At 42.6% G+C, this 18,428-nt stretch overlaps 1 protein-coding gene across 4 annotated transcripts in view; it reads left to right on the top strand.

The window, feature by feature from the left end:
- Positions 1-14,517, top strand: part of LOC139157862 (caspase-1-like) — a 41,518-nt gene extending 27,001 nt beyond the window's left edge. For 3 of the 4 annotated variants that reach the window (XM_070735053.1, XM_070735056.1, XM_070735055.1), the window contains 6 exons: positions 708-881; positions 2,392-2,626; positions 5,369-5,527; positions 6,576-6,685; positions 13,526-13,624; positions 14,210-14,517. In XM_070735053.1, coding sequence (XP_070591154.1) covers positions 708-881; positions 2,392-2,626; positions 5,369-5,527; positions 6,576-6,685; positions 13,526-13,618 — 771 coding nt within the window. In that variant the 3' untranslated portion in view covers positions 13,619-13,624; positions 14,210-14,517. The other variant, XM_070735057.1, reaches the window with a different exon arrangement.
- Positions 14,518-18,428: the final 3,911 nt, after the last annotated feature.

Raw genomic sequence — 18,428 nt, forward strand, 5'->3', positions numbered from 1 at the left:
CCAGACACCGGCACATCACTTCCACTGCTTCGTTGACTGGACATGGGGTGGAGATGTAAAGTTGGGTATCATCAGCGTACTGATGATACCTCACCCCATGCCCTGACAACATGAAATTAAGGGTGCTTTAAATATAATGTGACTACAATACTTTTCTCTGAGTGCTGGCAAAGGTTTATTCTCTTTCCAAGCGCCCAGAGAAAGGAAAATGCTTCGTTCGCTCTGGACTGCCAATGCCTACTTAAGCGCCACCAAAAGGCTCCTCTGGCAGCCCAGATGGCCGGAATTAAAGGGGGAATGGCAGGAAACTGGCCGGGCCTTCATGCTGCTCTCAAATTTCCTGGGAAATTTTTCCAGGCTCAGTTTTTTAAGTAGAAAATGATTCTTAAGTAGAGGCAAAAAAATCTTGAACACCCGGTTCTTATCTAAAAAAGTTCTTAAGTACAGGCATTCTTAAGTAGAGGTACCACTATATCTCTAACAAAGTAACTCCCCCAAAGGGAACGGTGTTGGCACCCTCTCATGGCCAACCATTAATATTTCCTTAAAGGTACAGTCTTTATATTTCACAGACTAACATTGTTATTTACTGTATGGCAACACCCAAGTAGGTTACGTACAATGTACTAACAGAGACCCACTAAACCAGATGGATTCTTGGCATAAGTATAGTTCAGGATAAGAATCACTTTTCTTTCCTCATGCAGATCTACCCTATCAATGATCGCAAGAATCGTACTCGCCTGGCCTTGATAATCTGGAACTCCAGATTCAGTGACTTGAATTATAGACATGGGGCCAGCGTAGACATGCTAAATATGAGTTTTCTCCTAGAAGATCTGGGTTACCATGTGGAAATACGCACCAATTTAAGCTCACAGGTAAAAAATAGTTACTTTTAGAGTAAAATTCAATTTGTTACTCAATGAAAAAAATCTAGTGAAACCTAAACATTCAAGGAATGGGTGTGGAAGTTTTGATTTTTTCCTTCATTCATTAGTGTTCATTAATTTTAGACATCCATAGTTAGTTGGATCTAGGCAGCTTCAAAATTAAATAAAGTGTGGTAATCTTTTAAGCTACATGTACAATAATATTTAGCACAGATGTACTAAAAGTGGATGTTTTAAATTATACACCCAACAAGTTCTGGCTCATGGCCATGCTGATTGGAATTGATGGCACTTCAACTCCAAAGAACAGTAGGTTACTGTTCTGTCGGGCTCTCTGGTAGAATCCTCCCCAAAATTCACAGGTACAAATTTCAGACACAGACACGTTTGAAAATTCAAAACAATGTTCTTTATAATGAAAATTCACTTAACCTAAGCCCTCTTTTGGTATAGCAAAGAGCACTCCTCTCCAAACAAACTGGTAATTTGTACAAGTCCCTTATCAGTGCTGTGATACTTAGCTTGCAGCTGTGAGGTAATTCAGTCCTTCTTTCACAAAGTGAAACACACTTTGCTCAGTTTAGTTTTAAAGCGGGGAAAAATCACACAAAAAGTCAAAGTCAGTAAAGCAGTCATGAAACACAAAGATCAGATAATCCTCCACAATGGCCAAACCCACAGGATGCTATTTATAGCAGCCTCACTAATTGCCACAGCCCCACCCAACCACAGGTGGCCTCATTTTCTTTTATAATAATCTCTCAGTTGTTGTTGCCTATGCATCGCTCTCCGCATGCATGGCTGTATCATTAACTCTTGTTCTGAATTCAAGGAGGAGCTAGATAATTGATCTCCTTCTGAGCTGTCTGCCATACTCTCCTCCTCCCTGTCACTCATGTCTTCTTGGTCAGAGGAGCCTTCATCCCCCACATCCACAGTCCTTGGGGCAGGAGCTGGGCCAGAGCTAACCACAACAGTTACCAAGTTGTTTATACCTAATTTAATATAAGAAAAAATGTGCCAGAATTGGTAATTGAACTCTGCTCCTGGACTACCATTTTTTAATTTCAGCTGCCAGCATATTGCTTCTATTTCATCTCCCATGATTGTTTCTCCAAAAACCAGTTGAGGAGACTAACTTTCCAGTGAGAATACTATACTAGCCACATGTGATTTTTTTTCCCTTTCTGGAGAGCGTGATGAAGTCAGCGTTCCATTCAGCTGTGAGGATAGGACCCATCGCCATATTGGAGATTTGTGACAGTGTTCAGAAATCTCAGATATGGAGATTTGCTGCACATCCCTCCCATTCAAATCTGGAGAGAAAAAGATAGTAATTATTTCTGCACTGAATGTTTGCTAAGCTTGAATAATAATTTAAACATAGTACAACTGCAAGAAGGCTATCCCCATTATTCTCAATTCTAATAATGAGTGCAGAGTTAGTTAGAAACTCCATTTCCACTTCTGACCCCTCTTCCTTTTTCATTGCTTTCAGGGTATAACCACTTGCTTGAAGAATTTTGCAGCTCGGGAAGAGCACCAGACTTCAGATGGGATGTTTGTGGTACTGATGTCTCATGGCTATCAGGACAACCTTTGTGGAGTCTATTCAAATGAGAAAGACTCTGACATCTTCCCCATCAAGACTGTCTTCTCCATCTTCAACAACATAAATTGCCCAGCTTTGAGAGGAAAGCCGAAGGTGGTCATTATTCAAGCATGTCGCGGTGGTAGGTTGCTGAAGTTGAGATCTGAGAGGGGAGAGGGCAGATGAGTGTTTGGCAAGAGCATATAGTCTCTTGCACATAGTCTCAAATAGACCAAGCAACCTCTAGATCAGGGATGGGAAACTATGGCCCCTTTTATGACTTGTGGACTTCAGCTCCCAGAATTCCTGAGTCACTGATGCTGCCTCAAGGAATTCTGGGAGTTGAAATCCACAAGTCATAAAGGGGCCATAGTTCTCCACTTCTGCTCTAGACCAACATCTGCTTTTGGAAAACTGATTTGTACATATTTATTGCTGATTGTAACTAAGATGAGGGGGTCAATGATTTAGAGCCAGACATCCTAGAATGTGAAGTCAAATGGACCTTAGGAAATCTGAGCAACAACAATGCTAGCGGAGGTGACAATATTCCAGCTGAGCTATTCAAAATCTTAAAAGACGATGCAGTAAAAGTGCTATACTCAATTTGCCAGCAAATTTGGAAAACTCAACAGTGGCCACAGGCTTGGAGAAGGTCAGTTTATATTCCAATTCCGAAGAAAGGCAATGCTAAAGAATGTTCAAACTATTGCTCCATTGCACTCATTTCACATGCTAATAAAGTTATGCTTAAAATCCTACAAGCTATGCTCTATCAGTATGTGGATCAAGAACTATCAAAAGTACAGGCAGGATTTCAAAGAGACAGAGGAACTAGAGATCAAATTGCCAACATATATTGGATCATGGGAGAAAGCTAGGGAGTTCCAGAAAAATATCTCCTTCTGCTTCATTGACTATGCTAAAGCCTTTGATTGTGTGGATCACAAATTATGGCATGTTCTTTAAAAGATGGGCGTACCAGACCATCTTATTTCTCTCGTGAAAAACCTATATGTGGGTTCAAAAGCAACAGTGAGAACTGGACACAGTTCAAAATTGGGGGGAAAGTCTGGCAAGGCTGTATACTGTTGCTTTGCCTATTTAATTTATATGCAAGAGCACATAATGAGTAAGGCGGGGCTAGATGAATCAAAAGTTGGAATTAAGATTTCTGGGAGCAATATCAACATCAGATATGCAGATGATACCACTCAAATAGCAGAAAGTGAAGAGGAGCTAAAGAGCCTATTGATGTGGGTGAAGAAGGGGACTGCAAAAGTTGGCTTGAACTTCAACATTAAGAAAACATCATGACATCTGGGCCCCCCTCGATTCCTGGCAAATAGATGGGAAAGAAATTGAGGTAGTGATTTCTGACAGTCTCAAAATGGGTGAGCAGTGTGGTCGGGCAGTAGGAAAAGCAAGTAGGATGCTTGGCTGCATAGCTAGAGGTATAACAAGCAGGAAGAGGGAGATTGTGATCCCCTTATATAGAGCGCTGGTGAGACCACATTTGGAATACTGTGTTCAGTTCTGGAGACCTCACCTACAAAAAGATATTGACAAAATTGAACGGGTCCAAAGACGGGCTACAAGAATGGTGGAAGGTCTTAAGCATAAAACGTATCAGGAAAGACTTCATGAACTCAATCTGTATAGTCTGGAGGACAGAAGGAAAAGGGGGGACATGATCGAAACATTTAAATATGTTAAAGGGTTAAATAAGGTTCAGGAGGGAAACGTTTTTAATAGGAAAGTGAACACAAGAACAAGGGGACACAATCTGAAGTTAGTTGGGGGAAAGATCAAAAGCAACATGAGGAAATATTATTTCACTGAAAGAGTAGTAGATCCTTGGAACAAACTTCCAGCAGACGTGGTTGGTAAATCCACGGTAACTGAATTTAAACATGCCTGGGATAAACATATATCCATCCTAAGATAAAATACAGGAAATAGTATAAGGGCAGGTTAGATGGACCATGAGGTCTTTTTCTGCCGTCAGACGTCTATGTTTCTATGTTTCTAGATAGTGACAGATTTTATTTTCCTGGCCTCCAAGATCACCGCAGTTGGGGACTGCAGCCAAGAAATTAAAAGATGCTTGTTCCTGGGGAGGAAAGCTATGGCAAATTTAGACAGCATACTAAAAGGCAAAGATATCATCCTGCCAACAAAAGTGTGTGTAGTCAAGGCTATGGTTCTCCCAGTTGCAATGTATGGCTGTAAAAGTTGGATCATAAGAAAAGCTAAATGCCAAGCAATTGAGACCGTGAACTATGCTGCTGGAGAAGAAGACTCCTGCAAGTTCCTTGGACTGCAAGGTGATCAAACCAATCAGTCCTAGAGGAGATCAACCCTGACTGCTCTTTAGACAGCTAGATCCTGAAAATGAAACTCAAATACTTTGACACCTAATTAGAAAGAAGGACTCACTGGAGAAGAGCCTAATGCAGGGAAAGATTGTGGGTAAAAGAAGAAAGGGACGACAGAGAATGAGGTGGCTGGATGGAGTCACTGAAGCAGTCAGCATGAGCTTAAATGGACTGGTAAGCCAGGAGGAACGTTGTCCATTGGGTCGCAATGGATCAGACACGACTTCATAACGAGCAACAACTGCTGATTGTATTTATATCCACAAGATCTGTGTGATCTTCAGGTGTGTTGGAATAATGACTTTCCATGTGGCAATACAGTAGTTGGGGAAAACTAATTTTGAACTTTATCTTAAGCCTTGGCTTAAGTTTGCCTCATGAAAACCTGTCAGGAACCAAAAGCTATGCTGTACTTTTATGATGATCATAAAGCCTTGTGTGAGTAACCTCTGTTCTGTCAGAGGCTTTTGATAATGATTGATGATTCCTCTATTTTGTTTCTCCAGAGCAACGAGGGTATATGGTGGAAAACGTGGAGGACTCGGCTATATCTGCTGCCTCCTGTCTCCAGTTTGATTCACGCATCACCATGCCCTTGCAAACTGATGCCATTCGGACAATAAATGTGGAGACTGATTTCATCTGCCTACATTCCACCACCCCTGGTAAGAAGCTGTTAAAACAAAATTACTATGGAGCACCTCCCTTATGAAACCAGGTTACAACGCCTTGGTCTCTTCAGCCTTGAAAGACGGCGTTTAAGGGGTGACTTGATCGAAGTGTATAAAATCATGCATGGGATAGAAAAGGTGGATGGAGAAAAATTATTTTCTCTATCCCACAATACTAGGACAAGGGGACACTCCCTAAAGCTCATAGGTAAGAAAGTGCGGACAAATCAAGGGAAATATTTCTTCACCTAGAGAGTCGTTGGTTTATGGAATTCACTTCCAGAAGAGGTTGTGACAGCTGTCAGCCTTGATAGCTTCAAGGCAGGATTAGACAGATTCATGGATGCCAAGCATATAGACGGTTATTGAAACGGATGTCCATGTGCCGCCTCTGTTGATTGAGGCAGGCAGGATTCCCTTGAGTACCACTTGTTGGGGGTCAAGGGAAAGGGAGGGTTTTGCCTTCTCTTTCTGCTCAAGAACCCCATTTAGAATTGGTGGGCCACTGTGTGACACAGAATGTTGGACTCGATGGGCTTTGGCCTGATTCAGCATGGCTCTTCTTATGTTCTTATACTAAGTAGGGGTTCAAAGTGCCCACACCCATAATTCAATGTCTGGGGAAGGCAAAAAGGGCTCCCCCTGCTCCCCCAGAGGCCCTCTGGAGGCTGGTAATGGCCTGTTTCTGGACTTCCAGTGGGCCCAGTAGGCCTGTTTTTCACCCTCCCCAGGCTCCAGAGGCTTCCCTAGAGCCTGAGAAGAGTGGGAATGCCGCCCGTCAACCAACACCCCCCCTGGTCCTACAGAAGCCAAGAAGACCCTCCCAGAGCTTCTGCGTGAGCCAAAAATTAGTCAAAAATTTATGCGCTGGAGCTAAGCTAGGACAATGGCTTGCGTGCCGGCAGATATGTCTCCGCATGCCACCTGTGATACGCCTGGCATAGGCTCACCATCACTGGCATAGGTTTAAAGTTTGGTAGGTAGATAATGAAGTGTCGCATCATGAAGAATCATTATTGCTTAATCATTGTTCTCTGTTTAGATCATGTATCCTGGAGACACCCTGATACTGGATCACTCTTCATCACCCAGCTAGTAGATGCTATCAAGAAACATGCCTGGAATTGCAATTTGGAAGAGGTCTTCCGGAAGGTAGGTCTGCTCAACAAGGCTCTCACATTTGGAATGAAGTTCTTTTGTTAAAGACCCACTCTGGAATGGCATTAGCAGCTGTGATGATGCGGTGATTAGAATGCAGTATTGCCGGCTAAGTCTGCCCCCTGCCAGTAGTTCAATCCTCACCGGCTCAAGATTCACTCAGCTTTCAATCCTTCAGAGATCAGTAAAATGAGGACTCTGATTGTTGGGGACAATATGGTGATTCTGTAAACCGCTTAGCAAGGTGTATAAAGCGCTATGAAGTAGTATATACTGTAAGTCTAACTGCTATTGCTATTAGTGGCCCTAAATCATGTATTTTTTAAACTGCTGTTTCTTTTTTACTGCCATTAGGAATTAAATCTCATGTTCAAAAACTAACAGACAGATTCCACAAACTTCTATCATTTAGCAATCCAGTTGCAAGAATATTGCACAGATTATCATGTAGATTGTGTTTGAAGATTTCCTTTTTGTAATTATGGTGAGCATAAAATGAAAAAAAATTGGTTGGTGGGCAAAACCTTTTGGAACAAAAGCCTTTTCTCTTTTTTTGGTATCAACTCCCTTCATTCCCCACCTTCAAATATCTGGGGTTTCAACTCCCATAATTCTAGCCAGCAAGATAACGAATTGGAGGAAAGCTAACAAAGAGCTGCTATCATGTCATCAATTTTATAATTAGAACTGATCAAAATTATCCACTGTATTCTACTTCTAATAAATAAATAGCTCTAGAAATAGTCAGACATCAAGGTTATCGCTAGCTTGTACAAATTTTTAAAACAACCCTTTGAGAATATGATCCAGGGTACCTTAACTCTGTAGTTCTAAACTGTCCTTCAAACTTTTGCATCCCTTTTTTTATCTATTTACACTCTTTGGATTACAATAGTAAACCTGGCCATATAGCTTCTCTGTCGGTCGCTACAGTTAGGACGGGTGGTCAATTCTCTGGCAGATTCTTCTCCATTCCTACCTACCTTCTCCAGACCATCCTTTCCTCCTCCTTCCTTCTATAATCTGTGAATTTTCCTTTCAGTTCCCTTTAAAAAAATTATTATCCTTTGTTTCCCTCGGTTACCAGGCAGCTTCAGGAAAGGCTATTGGGGAGAAGCGGAGTGGGGGGTAGGGACGGCATACAGATTTCGCTCCGAGCCAGCCAGCCGATCTTGCTTAAATCGGGTTCTGCGGCCAGGTGGCAATCAGGACACAGCCGAGAGGGGATTGCTTTGCATTCCGTTGCCACAGCCTTTTATTTATTATTTATTTATTTATTTATTTACTTACTTACTTACTTACTTACTTACTTACTTACTTACTTACTTACTTATTTATTTAATTTGTTGGATTTGTATGCCACCCCTCTCCGTAGACTCGGGGCGGCTAACAGTAATAAAAACAGCATATAACAATCCAACATTAAAACAGTTAAAAACCCTTATTATAAAACCAAACATACATACAGACATACCATGCATAAAATTGTAAAGGCTTAGGGGAAAAGAGTATCTCAGTTCCCCCATGCCTGGCGGCAGAGGTGGGTTTTAAGAAGCTTACAAAAGGCAAGGAGGGTGGAGGCAATTCTAATCTCTGGGGAGAGTTGGTTCCAGAGGGCCGGGGCCGCCACAGAGAAGGCTCTTCCCCTGGGTCCCACCAAGCGACATTGTTTAGTTGACGGGACCCGGAGAAGACCCACTCTGTGGGACCTAACTGGTCGCTGGGATTCGTGCAGCAAAAGGTGGTCCCTGAGATAATCTGGTCCGGTGCCATGAAGGGCTTTTCTTAATTACTGTGAGGGGACTCACAGCGGTTGAGCCGCTCTCGCCTCCCCCTCACTTCTTCAAAGGCGCCCGAAGGCAATTAGAGGCCTCGGCCTCTCAGCTGTTTGGTGCCGTGATTTTAGGTGCGGAAAAAAGCGATCGCACACTGGCTTGCTTTAAATTAAATTGCAAGCCTTTCTCCAGCGCAGCTTCTCCCGGGCTACTTGTTCACCCAGGAGGGCTCTCGCCCAACATTTTTGTCTGGTGTAACTCTGTTAGTAATAAAACTGCGCAGACTTCCCGCCCTTTTTCACTCTGCGTTAATGGCTAAATTTAGCAGTGGCCACTTTAAGTGATTTTAAGTGCCACTATTTTGACTAGGTCCCAGGGGTCCTCGCCCTTATGGCATTGTCCCCTATTTCTGACAGAGATCCAGGGGAGACCCCCCTTGTGTCCAGAAAAATGAGGGGGGGGGGAGTCTGTAGTCATAGAATCAAGCTCCCTGGGCGTTTCTTATGCCCACTCCAGGAAGACAGCAATGAAAACTTGTGATGCCAGGCCTAAAGCAACCAAGGTCTCTAAGAAAGACGAGTCAAGACGTCACAAGTCCTTAACAAAAATATGTGACAAGGCCTCTCGCTCTCAAACGGCCCACGCTGAGGGTGCTTCCCCCCCCCCCCGGCACCTGACCAGGCCAATAATATGCTTTTACAATCATCTAATGTGGTTTTGGCAGATACGATGATACCTCGTCTTACGAACTTAATTGGTTCCGGGATGAGGTTTGTAAGGTGAAAAGTTTGTAAGACGAAACAATGTTTCCCGTAGGAATCAATGGAAAAGCGATTAATGCTTGCAAGCCCAAAACACCCCTTTTGCCAGCCGAAGCGCCTGTTTTTGCGCTGCTGGGATTCCCCTGAGGCTCCCCTCCAGACTTCCATGTTTTTGTGATGTTGCAGGGGAATCCCAGTAGCGCAAAGCCGGGCACTTCGTTGGCAACGGAAGTCCGGAGGTGGGGTTTCCCAGAGAGGGGAGCCTCAGCGAAATTGCAGCATCGTAAAAACACAGAAGTCCTTGAAACCCCACCTCCGGACTTCCGTGTTTTTGTGATGCTGCGATTTTGCTGAGGAGATGGTGTTTCCCATGGAGGGGAGCCTTAGGGGAATCCCAGCAGAGAAGGCTCTTCCCCTGCGATTTCGCTGAGGTTCCCCTCTCTGGGAAACCCCACCTCCGGACTTCCGTTGCCAACAAAGTGCCCATTTTTGCGCTGCTGGGATTCCCCTGCAGCATCACAAAAACACGGAAGTCCAGAAGTGGTGTTTCTTGTGGAGGGGAGCCTCAGGAGAATCCCAGCAGCACAAAACCGGGCGCTTCACTCGCAACAGAAGTCCAGAGGCGGGGCATCCCAGTGGCAGCAGCTTGGGTTTATAAGGTGAAAATAGTTTGAAAGAAGAGGCAAAAAAATCTTAAACCCCAGATTTGTATCTCGAAAAGTTTGTATGACGAGGGGTTTGTAAGACGAGGTATCACTGTACTGATATCTGGGGTGCCCTCCCCCCCCCCTGCTTCGTCCCCATCTCTCATGTTCAGACCTATGATTATTTAGGTCCCATCCAGCCTTCCAGGCCCTTCTCAGGCCTTTCCAGCTGTTTCGTATATGCAGCACTCTTAACAGCATACAAGCAATGATATCTGCTGCTGTGAATCAAGGCGTGTCAGAATGCCATCCCCATCCCTCCCCCTCCCCAGATTGATCCAAAGACTGCCTTAGGTGCCCAGGTACAAGCCCGGAGTTAGCAGTCCCTGCCTCAGCAGGCCTATGGGGAGGAATTCAGGGGCACCCAACCGGAAGTGGAGGGAAGCCCAGACCTAAACCTTTCAGACGATGAGGGGATACCTCCTGAAGCCCCTGTCACGACAGGTCTTTTTCACCCAGCTCTTTTCTGCTCCCTCTTATTCAAGGCTCGTAATGCTGCCAACATAGGGGCTTCCACCCCCTCTACCTCTCCTGGGCCTTCATTGAATCCCCTCTACTCCAAACTTACCCCAAAGGCTCAGGTGGTCCCCTGTCCCCAACTCTTTGTAGAAGTAGTCCAGGGCCAATGGCAAATCCTGGATTCAGGACACTTACCTTCTGGTTTCCTCACTGTCAAGCCTCATGAGGTTAGCAAGCTCAAGAAACAAGAATCCATTTGGATTCAATACGCCGATGATACCCAGTTATACATCTCCACCCCATGTCCAGTCAACGAAGCAGTGGAAGGGATGTGCCGGTGCCTGGAGGCTGTTGGGGCCTGGATGGGTGTCAACAAACTCAAACTCAACCCAGACAAGACGGAGTGGCTGTGGGTCTTGCCTCCCAAGGACAATTCCATCTGTCCGTCCATTACCCGGGGGGGAACTACTGACCCCCTCAGAGAGGGTTCACAACTTGGGCGTCCTCCTCGATCCACAGCTGACATTGGAACAATCATCTTTTGGCTGTGGCGAGGAGGGCGTTTGCCCAGGTTTGCCTGGTGCACCAGTTGCAGCCCTATTTGGACAGGGAGTCATTGCTCACAGTCACTCATGCCCTCATCACCTCGAGGTTCGATTACTGCAACGCTCTCTACATGGGGCTACCTCTGAAAAGTGTTCGGAAACCTCAGATCGTGCAGAACGCAGCTGTGAGAGCCATCATGGGGCTTACAAGATTCGCCCACGTTTCTTCAACACTCCGTGGCTTGCATTGGCTGCCGATCAGTTTCTGGTCACAATTCAAAGTGTTGGTCATGACCTTTAAAGCCCTACATGGCAATGGACCAGATTACCTCCGGAACCGCCTGCTACCGCACGAATCCCAGCAACCGATAAGGTCCCACAGAGTTGGCCTTCTCCGGGTCCCGTCGACTAAACAATGTCGTTTGGCGAGCCCCAGAGGAAGAGCCTTCTCTGTTGCCGCCCCGGCCCTCTGGAACCAACTCCCCCCAGAGATAGAACTGTCCCCACCTTCCCTGTCTTTCATAACCTACTCAAGACTCATTTATACCGCCAGGCATGGGGGAGTTGAGATAGCTCTTCCCCCTAGGCCATTACAAGTTATGCATGGTATGTTTGTGTGTATGTTTGGTTTTATAATAGGGGTTTTTAGTTGTTTTTATTATTGGATTGTACATGTTGTGTTTATTATTGTTGTTAGCCGCCCCGAGTTTGCGGAGAGGGGCGGCATACAAATCCAATAAATTATTATTATTACAGTGGAACCCCGACATAAGAGCTGCTCTACTTAAGAGCAACTCGAGATAAGAGCTGGGAGGGGAGAGATATTTTTGTTCTACTTACAAGCCCAAATTCGAGATACAAGCGCCAAGGAGCTGTCTCCTGAAGCCAAACGCTAACTTCCGCGTTCGGCTTCAGGAGACAGCTGCGAAGCGGCGCGCGTGTTTTAAAAGGTTGCAGCCGGCCTGGGGGGCTCGGGGGGGTGCTTGCAGCTTTCTTTCTTGCTCTTTTTCTTTCTCTCTTTTACCTTCCCTTCCTCTATTTCTTCTTTTCTTTCTCCTTCCCACCTTCTTCCCTCCCTCCCTCCCTTCACTCATTCCTCTCTTACTCTCCCCTTTCATAAGTTTCCTTGCTTCCTTCCTCTGTTCCTGTCCCTTCCCCCTTTCTTTCTTGCTTTCTTTCTTGCTTTCTTTCTTGCTCTTTTTCTTTCTCTCTTTTACCTTCCCTTCCTCTATTTCTTCTTTTCTTTCTCCTTCCCACCTTCTTCCCTCCCTCCCTCCCTTCACTCATTCCTCTCTTACTCTCCCCTTTCATAAGTTTCCTTGCTTCCTTCCTCTGTTCCTGTCCCTTCCCTCTTTCCTTCCTTCCTTCCCACCCTCCGTCCATTCATTCACCCATTCCTCTCTTGATCGCTTAAAGCCGGTCCCTGGTGCAAAAAGGGTTGGGGACCTCTGTCCTACAGGATTGGGTGGCAGAGAAGTTGAACATATGTAAATTTAAAAGTTTAAGAAAGTTTACAAGTTAAGTGAAAGAAACTTCATTATTCATTTATATGTACATGTACATTTCTTCATTAAAAACATGTCTTTCTGCATAATTTAGACTAACTTTGTGAGTTTTTTGAGGGCTGGAACCAATTAAAATTATTTACATTAATTCCTATGGGGAAAAGTCGTTCGAGATAAGAGCTGCTCGACTTAAGAGCCCAGGTCCGGAACGAATTAAACTCGTATCTCGAGGTACCACTGTATTATTATTATTATTATTATTATTATTATTATTCTGGAAATATCTTTTTTTGCTAGTGGAATAAGGTAACAGAATTGTGAAAACTTAACAAAGTCTTTTTCCCTACACATTATATTTATATCTAGTGTGGAGTGGAGTAGAGCGGAATGAAAGAATAGAACAGAAGTGACTAGCTTTATTGACCCTGTGTGAGTAAATGTAGTGGGATGAAATGTGGGCAGAAGAAAGGTGGTTATGCAGATGAAGATTCCATGTTCAACACCTACCAACTAATAACTACAATATGCTATGCGTTAAGATAAAATCATTCGTTTTAAAAGTTGTCAATTGATCCTTTCTAGCTTTGCTTACTCTATCTGATTCTTCTACAATAGTGGTGTCAAACCCTATTTCATTGAAGGCCACATCAGGGTGTTTGGTGGGGAGGGGCATAACCAGCCTCCCTGACATTTGTTTTTTCTGTCATGGCCAAAAACGGAGCCCAGCAGGCTGTGCGCGGCCTCCACAAGCTTCGTTTTCATTGGCAGGGGCTGCAGGAGGCCGTCACAGCTGAAAATGGAGCCCAGGAAGGCCGCACATAGCCCTCCTGAGCTGTTTTTGCTGGCAGAGGCACCGTGGGCAAGTCCTTCATTGTTTCCTGAGTGGAGCCACAGGCAAGATCTAAGCATCCTGTGGGCTGGATGCAGCCCATGAGCCTTGAGTTTGACACCCCTGTTCTACAATGCCTAATTAGTAAACTGAGCGTGTATAAGCTGATAAAATATTAATAATTTTTAGATGGGGCTACTTGATTTTCTTGGACACTCACTCACCAGCTTTTGTTTCTGTACCTTCCATATTCCAGGTGATGAATTATTTTGCAAGCAATCCATGTCAAATGCCCTCAAAGGACAGAACTACTTTGACCAAAAAGTTCTACCTCTTCCCGGGACATTGAAGCCAGGCAAGTGTTTCTTTTTGCAGCTATAATATCAGATTTTGGGATATTTGGGGGAGTAGAAGAGGGACAGCGGAGTCAGCCAATTTTTCTTGGAGTTTTTGAGTAAATCAGAAGCCCCTTTGTGACAAATCAGGAAATCCCTGATTCAGCCCCTTTCCATCCGTGTAATATGGAGAAAAATAATCCTTTTTAAAATATCAGTAATAGGAAATCACAAACCACATGTGAGCTCCCATACTCCCCAAATGATGCATTTGACAAATTTCTGGAAGTGAACAGAGCCTCTTAGTTCTGGGCTTCACCCACTCTTTTAGCCAAACCAAACAACAAGCATTGAAATACAGTTTCAAACACCAATCCCCTTTCCTTGACACCTTGTAGTAGTTTATATCTAATTCCCCTTGCCATATGCATTTGGCAATATCCCTCTGGTGTTGTTTGAATGGAGGTGTGGATTTTTGATATACTTTGGGGGCATTATTGTATAGTTTTAATGTTTTGTTGGCCACTCAGTTATAAGCCTTACGTTGCAAATTGTTTAAATAAATAAATAGGTGCAGCTCATTCTTTTTCTTCTCTGTTTCTCAGGTGAAGGAGAAACTACTGGGCCCATCAGCCGATAATTTTCAGATACAGTATATGGAAGAAACATGTATTCCCACCTTATTCCTCATTCTATTCTATTCTATTCTATTCTTTGTAAATTTCCATCAACCTGAGTCCCATTGGGGTTGGGAGGGAAAGAAGTCAAGTTAAGTTAAATTAAATTAAACCTGTTTTTGGAATTTAATGTGATTTGTGTCTAAATCTTATACCGTGTGATTAGTATTTGTTTTCCATTTGTAATGGTTCCTCCCCTTGTAAAGAACAATTAATAAAAAAGTTAAAAACTTTTAGTTATGTAGCTGGTTTTTAAACTGAACAAACAGAAAACCAAGGTATTGGTTTTAAAAAAATGAGTATACAAGATCAAAAAAAATAAAGGCTGGATATGGCTTTTACAATTGAAAAGAAAGTTAAATATTTTGGAGTAATATTAACTACTCAAAATTGTACGTTATTTTAGAGAAACTATGGAGAAGTGTGAAATGCAATTTAAAAATATTTAGTGAAATAGGATCAATTAAAAATATCAGTATTGTGCAAAGGAGGCAGTTGTGTAAAATTGCTATATATTAAGAATGCTTTAAGAAATAAAACTGTTAGCAAAATGGAAAGTAAATGAATATAAGAGAAATCCAATATTTGGTCTGACCAGCGCTTTCTCTTCCAAACAGCATCAATTTTTACAGTTGCAAAAATGTAAGGGCTTTTGTAGGGTTAGAGTCAAGTGTACGGTTAACAAATTATACCAAGCAGGTATTAATGATCATCAATTTCACATGTAGGTTAAAATATTCATAAACTGAAACAGAAATAACTGTGTAGGAGGCTTAAAACTGAGTAACAGCCAAATTCTGCACTGAGTTCAGCTTGTGGAAGACAGTTTCAGATTGCGCATCATGTTAGAGTATTCCTGACTGGGAGAGCCAGTGGTAACAAGGTCAGCCAATAAATACACATAGCAAATAAGTCAGCCAATGAGAGCTAAACATTTATGAGTCTGTGCAGAGAATCAAAATTGAAACTTTAGCTTAAGGTTGTGTGTTGCTCCAGTCCACTCTGCTCTCTTGCCCACTCTGAACTGCTGAAATGAAACTAACTGTTCACTGCTGTCTGTAAATGCTTGAAGAAGTCTGGTTATGGTATTGTAAATTGTAAGAGAATAGTTTAAAGGTTCCTTGGTACTCCTGAGCTTTGTTGTTTTCTTGCAGGTAATCAGAAAATGGTTTGAATATAAAGATCAATCAGAAGCCAGACCTGTTAGTTATTATATATGTAGAGAAATTATAGCCAACCCCTTGTGCTTGTGAACTACTTTGGAGTACAGTACAGAGGAGATACCTTTACCTCTGAAGACACTGGGTAGAAGTAGAGAAATTATCAGGATACAGTACCAGAAAACGAGCAGCCATTTACCCATAAGCTCCTCTCTTGATATATCACACTACTACTGAAATAATTAAGTCTACAATCCTGATATGCTGCCTCAATGTGGTGGTGGTGGGAGGGAGAGGGAATATTCCTGGGAGAAGACCAAGAGTGTATTACAGTACTCTGTTTTGGATATACTGGTATTATGCAAAGATTTATATACTCTACAAAGTTCTTACTGTAATTTATTGATTGATTGATTGATTGATTGATTGATTTGATTTGTATGCCGCCCCTCTCCGTAGACTCGGGTGGTAACAACAGTAATAAACAGCATATAAAAAATCTAATGTTTAAAATAATTTAAAAACTCTTATTTAAAACACAAACATACCATGCATAAATTGTATAGGCCTAGGGGGAAAAAGGTAGTTCAGTTCCCCCAAGCCTGACGACAGAGGTGGGTTTTAAGGAGCTTACGAAAGGCAAGGAGGGTGGGGGCAATTCTGATCTCCGGGGAGAGCTGGTTTCAGAGGGTCGGGGCCACCACAGAGAAGGCTCTTCCCCTGGGTCCTGCCAGACGACCTTGTTTAGTTGACGAGACCCGAAGAAGACCAACTCTGTGGGATCCAACCGGTCACTGGGATTCGTGCGGCAGAAGGCGGATCCGGATGTATTCTGCTCCAATGCCATAAAAGGCTTTATAGTTCATAACCAACACTTTGAATTGTGACCGGAAATTGTTCCCATTTCCTTTCCGTTTCTGTGTCAACTTTGCTGCAGTTCCAATAGCTGCCCTGAGGTCGAACAGTTATTTCCTGATGCTGAAATCCAGCATATTCCTGATGCAGGGCACTGGGTTCATGCAGATCAATCCCAGGAATTCAACACTGCCATTTGCAACTTCATTGCACTCCAGCCACTCTAGGATTTCTGAATAGATCCACACAAACTATCCTATCAAGATTGGAAGTTTTCTCAATGGACTTAGTGCTATATGTGGCTCGGGGTCTGATTTCAAAAGCTTCATGCAAGCGAACCATTCAGAGTTTTGGTCAAATTGTCAGTCCCTTCCCTGGCAATCTGCTGCTTGGAAAAGTTAGAAGTGGGAGTTAGAGAATGAAATGAGAAATGTTAGGGGGGGGAGAGCATCAGAAAGCAAAACTTTGGAGTCTTATTCACTTTTGGCTCTTATTCACATTTGCTCCAGTCCTGCCAGTCATTCAATGCAGACTCCCAAGAAGGTACACTTAATGGAATATGCCCTTAGGTTTCCCATTTCTGACCTAAATGAGCACATAGATATTGAGACACTCAAAATCTTACCCATTTATTCAACCAAATAGCATGTGATATATAAGATAATCTACTTGTGGTTAACAGGGAACTCTGGTCTTTGTATGTATGTATGTCTATGTATGTATATGTATATTTATTTAATAATTCTACACACGCACCCCAAAAAACAATTGGCAAACACATGCCAACAATTCATTGGCCCAGATGAGAAATAGATTTCACCCTCCAGTGTTTCTTAATTGTTCAGCCAGCCCCCAATCCGTAATTCTTGATAACGCTAGAACTATAATCAAGGACACATGCTCCTGTAGCCTTTAACTAAGCAAAACAATGCATCACATAGCTGTTTTTGAACCAAGAAACCCAAATGGGCTAACTTGCAGCCTTAATCCAAAATCCAGGATCTACGACTCCCATGGAATTGAAACATGCTAAATTTTATAAAACAATTTATTATATAAAATTTTCATAAATCAGTTCAGAACATACAAACCGTTTTTCACACTTGCAACCGTTGCAACATTCGCATGGTCACATAATCAAAATTTGGATGCTTTGCAGCTGATTCATATCTATGACAATTGCAGTGTCTTGGGGTTGTGTGATTACTTTTTGCGACCTTCTGATAAGTAAAGCCAACGGGGAAGCCAGATTTACTTTACAAGTGTGTTACTAACTTAACAACTGCAGTGGTTCATTTAACAACTGGCTAGAACAGTCGCAAAATGGAGCAAAGTTCAATTGTCTTGCTTAGAAACAGAAATTTTGGGCCCATTTGTAAGTGTACGTGAAGGACTATCTGTAAATGTCATAAAACATGTTTGCTGATGTTTGACCATACTCAATGTGGACTATTCACAAAGCAGATACAGCTCTAAGTGTATCCCATCATTTCCAGTGAAGATAGATTAAATGCTTTATCATTGTTGAGGCCGTAATGAATTTGCAATGGAAACATCTCCGTAAGGATGACCAGTGGTATCAGAGATTGTCTTGTACTTCTTTAAAAGTGATTGATCCAAAGTAATAACAACCCAGTCATAATCAACTCTTTAGGTTGCTGCTGGTCCTTGAAGGTGAAAGAAAGAAAATGGATAAGTTTCAGCTAAATATATATATTTTGCTACTGTTTGGATTATTTTGCAGGCTTTTAAATATGAGTTATTTACTTAATGCCTTTGTGGTTTTTGTAACCTAATACCACTTTTAAAAGGAAATATCTAAATTAATTAGATATGGTTTTAATAATGGGGTTTTAGATGTTTTTTTAAATGTAGTAGATTTGTTTACATTGTTATTGTTGTGAGCCGCTCTGAGTCTCCGGAGAGGGGCGGCATACAAATCTAATAAATTAAATTAAATTAATCCATGGGAAGGAGATTGTGAGCATTTTGCACATTTGATAACATGTGACAGCATTTGTGATAGTTGTGAATTGTTATTCTGTTACAACATGAGTCCTGCTGCCTCCTAGTCTCAGTTGTACCCATCTTTTGCTGATTGCCTAACTTTATTAATAAATAAATATTAAAAT

The sequence above is a fragment of the Erythrolamprus reginae genome, chromosome 1 (genome assembly GCF_031021105.1).
Source record: "Erythrolamprus reginae isolate rEryReg1 chromosome 1, rEryReg1.hap1, whole genome shotgun sequence".
NCBI classification, from domain to species: Eukaryota; Metazoa; Chordata; class Lepidosauria; order Squamata; family Dipsadidae; genus Erythrolamprus; species Erythrolamprus reginae.